General features: G+C 39.9%; 1 protein-coding gene across 1 annotated transcript in view; it reads left to right on the top strand.

The window, feature by feature from the left end:
- The window catches only part of CFAP299 (cilia and flagella associated protein 299), a 258,212-nt gene that overhangs the window by 205,737 nt on the left and 39,394 nt on the right, over window positions 1–13,081 (top strand). Inside the window, exon 4 of the mRNA XM_007425361.2 lies at window positions 106–248. Within this exon, the coding sequence (XP_007425423.1) occupies window positions 106–248 (143 nt within the window). The remainder of the gene's footprint in view (window positions 1–105; window positions 249–13,081) is intronic.

Genomic DNA, 13,081 nt, shown 5'->3' with positions numbered 1-13,081 from the left:
ATCCTGTCCTTGTGTCCCCCAAGGCAAAGAAACCACACAAATGGCGCAAACCTATCTTTTATGGACACTCGAGTGTAGTATAATACTTTTCCCTTTTTTCTCTAGTCCATAATCTTCATTCGTGATCGAAATGCCCGTGGCCAGGAGGTCTCTGCGTATATTGATTATGCCCATCGTTTGAAGGTGGATGAATTTGATGTCTATTTCAGTGGCAAAAAGAAGCTTTTCCCCAGGCGCACTGATCTAAGGTTGGTGATACATCTTCTGCCCACATGTGAAACTTCAGCAGCTGGTCTGCAGAGCTTCCATTGGCAACTGTGGAAATATTAGAACCTATACTTTCCAGTTAGAGCCATGAAAGGGAATGGATGGGACAATATACTTTGCTTGAGGAAAGATATTTGACAACATAGATGCCCTGGTGGATAAATGTGTCCTCTCTACATACCAAGTTAGCTAGCAGTGAGTCATAAAACTGAGATCTCTTCCAAAGTAGTCCCATAAGCTGTTCTGTAGGCATTTTGGCCAGCGATGTGTAAAGTTCTACAAATCAAAAATAGCTCTTTGAGTTGAATTTAGAAATGTACTTGGAGGCAGTGTTGCTATAAATGGTATAGGCATGAGGATCAAAACAGCTTTGAGATGTTTCATAGCCTGTTTGCTCTCTTTCTCACTTGATAGTTGGGGGTCTACCACTGAATGTGTCAACCAAGTGCCTCAGAAAACATTTTGTTTGAAGGGTGACATCTCCCTATACAGTGTTCTGTCTCTGGTGGCAGTTACACATTTGCAAATTCTTACTCAATGCTATAATCAGCAAATGATGGACAGCCTCAATATATTTGTTCTCGGATTCATCTGCTAGGGTTAAACACTTAAGCCTGGTCTCAAAACCGAATGTAAATAGAAAGTCTTTGCAGATGTTTTCAAAAGAGATTCCAGTCCCAGTTTCATTAAGACTCTGGGGAAAGGGGGTAAAATTTATTAGATAACATGATAGTTTATTTGGCTGATTTAAGGGTCTGCCACAAAATGAAAGTGAGAGGCCCATCCCAGAGAGATATCAGATCTACGCAGATGAGGACTTTTCAGAGTAAAACCATTACCTGAACAAAGTTGAATTGAAATGGAGAAAAATGAATGCAGATGCTGAGGATGGGGTACAATGTATTTCCAGCAACTTCTCCATCCAGAGTTGAAGCTGTAGGTGAAACCTGGGTAGGGGGTTGAGGGAGAATAAGCAAAATAGCACATATGGAATCAGCACATTCATGGTAATAAGAAGACAAATCAAATAGCTCAGTATGTGGAAGAGGTTTGAAGGAGAACTGTATTTTTTCATAATCGGCACTGTCTTGCTAATAGGTTGAGTGTAACGCTGTTATGTTTCCACTTCTCTGCTTCTTCCAGTTTTGCGATGTTACAAATAAAAATGGATGTCTACAGAACTGTAAAGATTAGAGATTGTGGCAGGGAATTACATGCACAATTGTGTACTTTATACCTTCTAAAAAAGATTGCAAAGTTATGTAGACGTTGTAAATAATGGACTTAACAATTAAATATATGAGAAATTGGCAGAGATCAAATAGAAATGCATTCATCTGTCTTTCATCAGCATCAGGACTCCAGTTATTGATCTAGCTTTGTATATTAGCAGAAGTCATTTAGTCTGCTGTCAAAATCCTGCCTTTCTTTGTTGAATGCAAGGACAATATTTCTCCTAGAATAAAGATCTTCAGACTTGGGCACCAATGGATTGGTGGTGTGCATAAGTCAAAACAGTTAGAATCTTTCTATTTGTTGGACACCAGATGACACTAGAAAGGCTATTAAATAGTTGGTGATTCCCATACAGTACAATAAGTGAGAATTTGAATGAATGTTTCCGCTTATTTGTATCAAGATTTGCTTGGCATCCTGTATGAAAAGCTGATATACTTTCTCTGTTGGCGAATGCTCCCAGGTTATACATCCAGCTGCATCATCACAAGCTGTATTGGCAGAGACAGGCATGGGGGGGGGGGTGGCATATGAAAGCATTGCACCACTGAGGTTTTTGCCCCCTTGTTACATTAATTATGACAGCCCTGGATTAACCATTCATCAAAATAAGCATTTGCTTGGGGTATCCAGGGGAAGAGGCACCACGGAGTATTTTTCCCCTAGCTATCATGCCCTTAACTCTTTCACTGTCACATCAACTTTAGTCAAATTTTTGGTCATTGTCCTTCTCTGCCATGTTTGACATCATTAGGCATCATTATTCTTATTTCATCTTTATTTTTTAATGTTTTATTGTTTTTATTTGAATTGCTTTGTTCGATTGTTGTGAGCCACCTAGAGTTGCTGAGAGCCAGGTGGCATACAAGTTTTAAAAATTATTATTATTGTTGGTGGTGGTGGTGGTGCACAGTCAGCCAGATGTTCAGACTGGATTTGGCATTTTTGTCCACCTGTTGAGTCCTTCCCAGGGACCTGGGATAGGCAGATGTTGTTTGATGGTGTTAAAGGTATTGTCGCAAGATGTAAGGCTGTTATGCTAACCCCTAGTGAGGCACTATTATTAATATTGTCATTATTGCCTCTGTATAGTGGAGCATCTTAGCTTCAGCACTGCAGCCTGTAGGAAGTGCTGTTACACTTTTCACACCTGCCTTAGCTGGAGCAGCAGAAGGCATTGAGCAACAATGTTCTTATCTTCCAAACCTTTGTCTCAGAAGCCAAAAGTGGGGCACCAATAGGACAACTCCCTCTTTGTGTTCTCTCTTAATTGCTTCTGTTTGTTGTATCAAGATTAAAGAGGATTCCAGTGCAAACTCTCAACATCCCTGCAGTGTTTTCCTAAATTTGGAAGGTGTTCACATTCACATCTCTCTAGCCAAGGGCTTGCCCGGACTCATTTCTCATTACTTTGTCAGCATAGCCATTTTTTGACATACTAAGGTAACTGGTAGCATCCAGACACTCCAACATGCAGCAATATCACTTGGCATGGAAGCTGAGCAGCAAATCTGCCATTCAGATGAGTTGATTAAGCGCAACTGGCTTCATACCTTGGCTGTTTCAGGAAGCCTCAACTCCCAAGACTTAATTGTAACTGCACTTCCCAGAAAGCAAAACTCAGCTGTTGTCAGACTGAAATTAAACATGGCAGCAGCAAATGTGTTTCTGACATGCAAAGCAGGGGGTGGGAGTAGTGACTTAAAGCAAAAAAAAAAAGTGTTTTATTACTTTCTTTGCCTGCACTCACTTGCTATATCCTTTCCTAGGCATGTTTCCAATTAGAAGCATGGTTAGAGGACAAACTGTAGGCCAGCTTTTCTCAAGCTGGCATTTTCCCAATATGTTGAGAAATTCCCACAATTCCCTGCTAACATGCTCTTTGGCTCAGCTTTTTACATCTACTGATGAAGTCCCACACGTTAGAAGGACATCACGTTGAGGAAAGACATAGACCCAAAGTCCATGAGCTCTGTGGGGGAGGCCGAATATCTTTCTTTTGCTCTGCAGGTAGTTGTTGTTATGTCCACTTGTATTTCCTCATATGTGTTTTGAATCTCAGAATAAGCAAAAGATCTACTCGGATACACAGAACAAATGCTTTAATTGAAGCAGTGTTCAGAGTGAGACCTCTGTGAACGTCGGATACTGCAACAGCATCCCCCCCCCCCCAATTAAACTGCTGCTTGTATTGTTTAACATTATATGATGCATGATCATGACTTCTCCATAGAAGACTATAGCTTCAGACACAAAAACTTTTCTAAAAGACTAGAAACCTTAGATGGACTTTTTGCTGAAAGAAGAAAAAAATGGAAGATTTATGGATTTGAAGATTAAGAAAGACGCAGACTAAATGAGGGGGTAAGCAGACTTGTAAAATATTTAAGAGGGAGGAAAGACAGTAAGATTGTAATTATCTGTTGAAAAGATGGCCGGAAGTCATTTATATATTTCTTAACTTTAGTTTTCTTTTTCTTTTCTTGAACTTTTTTATTATTCTCTTTTTTTTTCTTTTCTTTCAATTTGTGTTTCATTATATGAAAATTCTTAATATAAATAAAAAAGAGGACTATAGCTTCATTTGCAAGGAACAAACAGTTGTTCTGTGGTAGGAATTTCATGGGGTTTTGCATTCCTCAAACGTCCAGTTAGATGATAAAAGTAGTCAGGAAGAATTGGTAAAAATGCTGCTAATCACAGTGCCGTATAGGTAAGGGAGTCTTTCTGGAGCAGGACATGAACAAACCCAAGAGAGATCTGAAATCTTATTTGATTGGAACAAGCGAGCAATGTAAAAATAGGTATTATTTTGTTCTACCGCTGATTAACCTTGTGGAGCATATCGGCTTTTCCAAGAGTGGAAAACCAAGGCTTTTACCCAATATTTGATTCTGTTGGCATACAATGTCCTAGGCATCTCTAATTTGGAATCATCCCTTTTTAACAAATTAATTTTTTATTAATTATTATTCAAGAAATTTTACAGAATAAAAACATTTAAGGAAAACAAAAATAAAGGAAAGTAAAAAAAGTGGCAAGAAAGAATAAAGAAATGAAAGAGAAAGAAGAGAGGGAAAAAAATAAAAAAAATAAAGACAAAATATAAAAGAAATGACTTCCAATCTTCTTTACAGCAGTTATAAATGCATGTGGACTTTATCACAAGTACATCTTTTTTCCGTTTTCAGCAAAAAGTCCATAAGGGGTTTCCAGCTGCTAACTAATTAGGGATTTTCCTGATATTTGTTGGGTTTTAAATGTAGCATTTGAACTATTTGGAATCCATCCTTTCTACTTCCTCTTCTTGCTACATTCATTAGCAAACAGCAGCCATTGCGCTCAGGCATTTAAAAAAATCAGCCAGGGTAAAATGTTTCAGGTAAGTAGTCATGATTACAGATGTGTATTACACAGAAGAAGACCTGAAGGACCAGGTTAGGGACAGATTTATTTACTTCCTTTATTTAAACATTTTGTATAGTGGGCTATCTTTTCGGCAACATAACCCTGGGTGGCTCACAAACAACAGTAAAAATGATGTTAAAACAGTGAAAAAACACAGAACTCACAATCTCCTGGTGTCCCCAACCACAATGCATCCCTACAGGTCCACAAGCAACTTCTCTGGGCTGCATCCTCACACCACCCCAATGCTTGTGGGAAAACAGGTCCTTAAGGCTTTTGGGGAGGCTGAGAGGGGAGGGGTCTGCTGGATCTCAAGGGGAGGGGTGTCACCAGGGAGAAAAATCTATCTATGCGGTTGCTAGGAGTCGACATCAACTTGATGTCACATAATCAATTGATCAGTTGTGCAGAAACAAGTATGCATTTAATTGTGGGTCTCCTCCCTTGCCCTGATACACACACAGACATGCGCACATGTGCACACACACACACACACACAGATAGTTCAGGTCAAAAGTTAGCATATGGACTGCAGGCTCATCTATTTGTTTAAAGATACAAATAGTACGTTCTCCTTTGAGAGAAGCTCAACTGATTTCAAGAATAGAATCATATTGTTTTATCAGCTTATCTATCAATCAATCCATCATCTATCATCTTCCCCATCTTTCCTATAGTCTTGGAATTCTCTGGTGGTCTCCCATCCCAAGTTAAGGTTAGCCTGGTGCTGCCACCTATTGAAACTCTGTTTACTTTCAGGATATTTTCCTTAGGTATAAACTGATGCACACCTGATGCAAAGTTGTCAGTGCTAAAAGGGGACTTTAAAACAAGAGCAGTTTCTAAGACTCCAGACAATTAGTACAAGAATAAACTAGTTGGAGCTGTTGTGATGCTCCAAGCTAAGATTCACGTTGCTTGGTTTTTTTATTCCGGTTACTCTGAACTCTAATTTTGAATTCAGAGGTGGGGGAGTGAGAATTACTGCAAGGCCCCTACTCCCTCTTAATGAAAGATTGTTAGAAAAATATTTCCTCTGTGGATTTAACTGCATTGCCCTTTAATTTATATAAGCTATACCATTTCTATAACCTTTCTGTTGCTTGCAGTTAGGGACGACGTATAGGTCATGTGGCTGACAGTTTACAGCAGGGCTGAGCAAATTCTGGATTCTTGTGGCTAATCTGCCCTATAGTTCCAGATGTGTATTTTGGTTCACAGCCTGAGTATCTTAGATTTGATTAGGCTGTGTAATAAAGGAGGCACCACATGAGAGCGAGGGCTTTGCAGATAAGACGCAAGCATGCTCAGGCAGAGTAGCGCCGTTCAAAGCAGGAACCCACCCACATTTCAATTCTGTCTCCGCATTGCACTCCGTGGTATTTGTGGCATTTCCATGGGTTACAACCTTATCATTCCAGTCACTGAGATCTTGCTACATGGCTGACTACAGCTAAAAGGAAAAGAAATTCACAGCTTGATGGCCTCACATCAGACACTCTTTTTCTTGAATCTGTCAGGAAGAGGAGGAAGAAAAAAGTGGCGGCTGATCCTTTTTGGCAAAAGTTGTCAGTGAGACACCAGGCATCTTGTTGTACCCTAGCCAGGTTTGGGGTTTTTCCTAGGGTCAGATCGTAGTCCTTAAATTGTATTCTGGTGATGCTACATTAATAATTGTCAGGCTGAATTTTTGTATTCTTTTAATGTCCACCTTCTGATCTGAATTATGTCTGAGTGTTAAGAGTGGCTGACTGTTGTCCTGTGTGATAAGGACGCAAATGTAGCATCTCAGGAAGAAGCCTTGCAGATCTGATGTGGTTCTACCCCTCCTGGTGGAAAAAATATAGAGCAGTGTTTAGGGCTACAGCAGACCTTGATGTTACATCAAGGCTAGGTGCAAAATTAAATCCTCTATATCAGTGTTTCTCAACCTCATCGGCTTTAAGATGTGTGGATTTCAACTCCCAGAATTCCCCCAGCCAGCAACTGAGTATTTATAAAGGCAGGTATGTTCTGTTCCAGTTAACCTAGGTCAGTGTTGTCCAAACTTGGCCACTTTAAGATGAGTGGACTTCAACTCCCAGAATTCCTCAGCCAGCCAGCTGGCTGGGGAATTCTGAGAGTTGAAGTCCACACATCTTAAAGCCGATGAGGTTGAGAAACACTAATATAGAGGATTTAATTTTGCACCTAGCCTTGATGTAACATCAAGGTCTGCTGTAGCCCTAAAATAGCAGTCTTTTGCAAACTATCACCCTCCAGATATGTCGGGAGTTGTTCCCAAGGCATCACACCTCAAATGGGGAGATTAAAAACCACTGCTCTTGAGTGTTACTGATATTTCTGGTTTTATTCTTAGTGTTGACTCAGCCTCGTTCTACAAACTTGTCTTCAGGTTTTCTCTCTGATGTTATTTGCAGTGCTATTCACAGCCCAGTCTTGAGGGGTATGTGGGTTTCTTTAGATTGCCTGCTTGCTGTTCAGAAATTTAAATCATAATCTCATGGAATTAATCAAACCTTCTGGAATGGATTGTTTATCATGTACTCAATTAAAGGAGTTCTAAGCTATCAGTTGTCGTCTGTTGTACAGCTTAATCACAGCCTACACAGTGTCCTCTGACTTTCCCATCAATCAGCTAATTAGTTTGAATTTTCATAAAGACAGACACATTCTGGCTGCATACCTTATTGTCGTCATCATCATCGTCGTCATCACATACTATAGCAGTAGTAGGACAAGCTTTCATACAGAAAGATACGTTTTAGCGTGTCCAGCAAAGGAACTATCCAAAAACATCCAATGCCATGAGCTAGATCTGGTGGTAGGCCCTGTGTGCCCCCATGACTTTATTGGAAGATTCTCCTAAAGAACTGAGTTTTATCTCTATTTTTCATCAGTCACAAATCTCCACAGACTCTTAGCCATACATTCACTGCATCTACGTGCGTGAGTGATTCATGCCACATTGCTATCTTTTGGAGACAAGAAAAGCACTACAAATGTTCCCTGGATAGTTTCCACAGTAATTTGATGGACCATAAATTTTGATCTCCCAGGCATTGGAGATTAGGCATTGCCTATGGGCCCACTGTCCAGTTTTTGGGCGTAGACATAGACCCCTGTATTATAGAGCCTGGGCTGAAATTTCCACTCAGCTACAAAGAAGCATTTTCTGTAGGTCAAGCATTGTTTCTGTTGTTATAATATAGGGTTGATAACAGTAGCTTTTTTAAAGAGAATGTGCCAAACAAATAATATGGATGACCATCCACCTGCATTACATTTTGTCTCTCCACCAGGAATCAGCTGAAGCTGTTAAATGCATCTCTAACAAACTGCACCTTCAGCACAAACCTGGTATGATCTCAGCATCAAAGGCCATTCAAAGTCTAAAATAGCTGCAATAAATACAACGTTCTTTTTAAATTTATAAGCCTATGTGAAACAAAGTACTGTGTCATGCCCAGGTTTTGGAGACATGAAATTATCCTAAGCTTACTGGGGAGTTGTGAAAATTTAATTTAATTTAACTTGGTTAAAAGTTAACTAAGCACATAGGAGTCCTGATTGACATCTTTCTCTGGCAATTTGTACATCCCCTGATTCCCTAATGAGTTTGAACAAGACAGAGCTGATTTTCTTTTATCCAGGACTGGGGTGCCGCAATCGAAATGGTTGTCTCCAGCTAATGCTACATATAGACATCATTATCGAAGGACTATCTGACAACTCATTCCAGTGGCAGATGATAAGGAATTAACCTCTGTGAACTCAACTAGCTGAAACTTTAGCAACAGTAATAGATGAGGCTCTTCTGCTAACATCTGTTACCCTGTCTCTGCAGAAGCAGACACTGTAGATATAATCTAATTGATCTCCTCCATGGCATTGCAGTTATTTCTTCATACTGGGAGAGGCTCACACCAGTTAGCAATATGATATGGAATGGACTAGGCAAATTATCTACCTACTGGAAGGCACATGCTGTCTGGGACTGTGAAGTGCTCTAGAGAAGAAAGATCTTTCTTAATGCTTCATAATAGTCAACTGTCCTAATCTTTAGGGCACGGCTTTTTGAAGGGTATTTGTAGGCTCCTACTTGAACTTATTCTGATGGATTCATTGACTTCAGATTTTTGTGTACATGATTGTATTTGTAGGAATAGCATAATGTTATCTGGGCAGAAAGCAGAATTAGCATTATTTTCTGACTTACTGAAATCTTTGGATTCCATACATATGTTTGGGTATTAAAAGATTTTGGTCTTTTAATATTGGGCTTCTTTTTAGAAGGGAAGCTAAGTGGTAGATTTTAGGGGGATACCAATGACCAATCAGTTAATAATAAACTGAATAATTAATTTATTAAATCATTATGGAGTGGTATGTGTATTTCCTGCCTAATGCATCAAAACAATTCATGTCAAATGCTGCTTTTCTTTCTCTATGTTTGTGCAAAATTTAAACTGCATTGAAAATTACCACATAGTTACAGGGTCCCTATAGGCTCACTATGTTTTGGAAATGTTTGCAGAAATGAAGTAATTACAATGTAAAGCGGTTCCCCCCAAGTTGGATATTCTTCATGGATATGGGAACGTTATCCCTGAAGTCCCAGCCAATGTTATCCAATACAAGCCCTGCACTGGCTGGAAATCCTGGGCACTGCCATCTCAGTTCACTGGATGGGGCCAGGTTGAGGAAGACTAAGGAGAGGATGACTGATGCTCTGCATTAGTGGGGAAGAGCCATCTGAGAAGAAGCAAACTTTCATAAGTCTGGTCATATATGTAACCATTGTGATGGAATGGAATTATGAAGGCCAGGCTCAGGGAGAAAAACATTTTCTTACATCTCCTGAGGAGCGTGGGAGATACAAGAGGATGAGACTGGCACCTCCTTGAGGAATTCACAGTGTTGTGGCTGGCATTACTTGGGAGCTGGGGTTTCAGTCTGGGAAGGTTCTTGCTAGAGGTTGTAGCTAATAAACATAGCTGGACTGAATTTACATGATCTCTTGGAGTTCCTTGGGCTAGGCCTGACAACCATGATGCTGAATCCAGGAAAAATACGGAGAGCTCTGATCTAGAACCTCATTTCTCAGCATGTTGGTTTATTGCTGCCCACTGTAACCGATAAGAATGGGACATTCTGGGGATACTTTTCTCTGTCATCTTAAAGAACTAGGTTGCCCCTCCAAATTCATGGTCAATGGATATCACTAAATTGCAAGTGATGGGGTCACTAGAATCACCTTAGAGCAGTGTTGTCCAAACTTGGCCACTTTAAGATGAGTGGACTTCAACTCCCAGAATTCCCCAGCCAGCCATGCTGGCTGGGGAATTCTGGGAGTTGAAGTCCACTCATCTTAAAGTGGCCAAGTTTGGACAACACTGCCTTAGAGGATCCAAAAGTGAGTTACAGGAAGCAGGCTTCCATCATTCCTCAGCAGTGTCCATACTGATGAGACTCAGAGTTCAGCAACATCTGGAGAGCCACATGTTCCCTACTGAGCAACAAAGTATTTGTAACAGAACTGTAAAAAGATTAGTCTTTCACTCTAGAAGGGAGCACTTCCTTCTTGTCCTCAAGTTTCCCATATAGTGGATTAAAAAAAGAAAAAAACTTTTCCAAGGTTGTCAAAAGACATTAAACGACATGTTATAATGTCATCCAGTCAAATTCTCCCTCCCAAAAGAAAGAGAAAGATTTGGACAATTAACAATTTAATGTAACAGTCATATTTTAAATCCTTTGGGTGTTCTTTGAAGAGTTTGTAGTTGATCTATAAGGCTTCCCTTTCCATTTTATTGCAGTCCTTTATCAAGGGAGCATTATTTATGTGTTAATGATACTCATTTGGTTCTAGTTGTTAAAGGAAAGGAATGTGTTAGCAAGAGAAATTTGCACTGAAACATGGGCCTGGAATCTGGGTTGTAATTTAAGTCCTTTTTCCTCTGCTGATATTTATAATCTAATGGGGTACAGGTGTAATTCAGTTTTCTCAAAGGGAATACAGTGTTTGCTTTGGAATCCTTTTCACTTTTTCCTCATTCTTCCCAGCAAAAATCCCTGCTGAAAAAATAGAGGGCCATACTATAAACAGCAAAATCACTGTCTAATCTTTAATTTTTGAGTGAAGTTCTGGAATAAGTAATGGCTTCTTAAATCCAGGTCGTCTTGGTGTCTCTTGATTTTTTGGATCCATTCCAGTCCAGGTTTATGAGATCATTTCAGCATTTCACCATCACCCTTTAGTAATATGGAATGGAGACACAGTAATGCACAGCATAGTGAGTGATATATGCATTTTCAGTAGGAAACCCACATTCCATAGAACATATGATGGTTCCTTGGGGGAAGACCATAGCTTTATTCTGGAAGTATGCATAAGCGTGACATTGCCAAGTGGCATTGATTGTTGGGTAAAACTTTTGGTAGAATAGCATGCTGCTACAGAGAATAGGCAGGACTAGGGTAACCTGAACCAATGGACCTGACTTGACAGGGAAACTACAGAAGTTCACTTGCCTCAGTGAACTCTGATGATAATCCATCTTTAAGGCTTTTCTCATAATCTAATAATTGCAAGAGAAATGGAATGATTATTTCCTCTTTCTATATCATTCTTCTCTACCTAGATGCCTTCTAGAAACATAATACATCTGTGAAGCTATCAGTGAAGGATAGCTATTCTGCAAAATATGATCCATCCCCATTTTTTTTCAGCTTTTGGAACACTGAAATGCTTCTTTCCTTATTTCGCAAACCTAGACTTAGCAGCAAGACAATTCCTCAGGAGGCTGTATAGTTTATTTTGTTTAAAAAAGCAATACTGAACATCCTGGTAAAGCTCTTTGTTATCCCATTAGGATAAATGCCAGCTATCCTTTATTGCTGATGAAACAGCTGGTCTCTTCTGAAACTCAACACCGTAATTGAAAGACTGGCAAAACGAGTTAAGCTACTTCTGATTCACTCCTAAATATCTAACATTGGGAATTCAGATAACTAACTTTTAAGGTTCAGAACCTATCTGTGAAACTGATTTTTGGTCTTCTTAGCGGGTTCCAAGCTGGAGAGAAGGATATAAGGTCCATTAGGTCTGGCAGGAGAAGCATATTGCAAGTCCTGTCTGCTAAGGAGTTCCATCTGACAGGACCCAGGAGGCAAACCTTTTCTGCCACGGCACCCACCCTTTGGAACATCACCCCCCGAGGTGAGGTTACCCTCCAACCCTTGTGATCTTCTGGAAATCCCTTTAAAAGAATTTTTTTCCAACAGGCCTGGCCACAGGGAGTCTGGGCACTGGCTACATCACATTCAGTAAGATTCTGATGCATACCTCTCACAGCCTTCCTTTTATTTATGTTTCTTTCATTGTTTTCAATGTTCTCTGTGGAATTTTTGTTGGCTTTATTGTACGCTACCCAGAGTCACTTTGTGTGAGATGGGCGGCCATATATATTTGATAAATAAATTATTTAATTAACCCAGCTGCCTCTCATGGCCTTGAAAAGACCGTGAAATATCCATTGACTTGGAAAGGCGAGAGAAAAAAGCTTTTAAATATACATTTAGGCTTTGATGGCTATGTACTGTGAAAGGAAGTTCTGTCTGCATATGGCCTCATTCTTGACAGCAAGAAAAACCAAGGTAACCATGTCAGATCTGTGAGCCTTCTGTCAAGCAGCAAATTCCTGAAGGGCTGGAATGAGGCCTGATAACATTTTGCCACTCTTAGTGAAAAACCTCACTAGGTATCAGTAACATGATGGACTCTAATCTCTGGAAGAACCAAATTACAGATATCTCCAGCTAGCGGCATCCATGATAAGCTACGTTGACATCAAAATGACATGGTCATCGTGACGTCATTGCGTAAAGGATTCAACTTAGTACTTATGTCATAACATCTGACACAAGTATGTAAGTCACATAATTTGAGGCAAGGTGTCACAATGCAGGATCTGTGATTTGCCCTCCATTTCTCCCATGGACTGCAATGTTTCCAGCGCTCCAGTCCTTGGTAGTTGGCCAGAACATTGTAAATGCTCATATTTCTCTAGAGTCATTAAGAGTTTCCCCAGGAAAGACAGTTCTGTGAAGGATTATCCAGAGAAGCTTCTGGATACCCAACCTGTGAAATTAAATAGTAGATGCTAAA

This window comes from Python bivittatus, unplaced genomic scaffold (genome assembly GCF_059951505.1).
Source record: "Python bivittatus isolate LINGU-HERP-01145 unplaced genomic scaffold, Pbiv_v1 ctg000070_np1212, whole genome shotgun sequence".
In the NCBI taxonomy this organism is placed as follows: domain Eukaryota; kingdom Metazoa; phylum Chordata; class Lepidosauria; order Squamata; family Pythonidae; genus Python; species Python bivittatus.
This window is presented reverse-complemented; position numbering and strand designations above follow the sequence as displayed.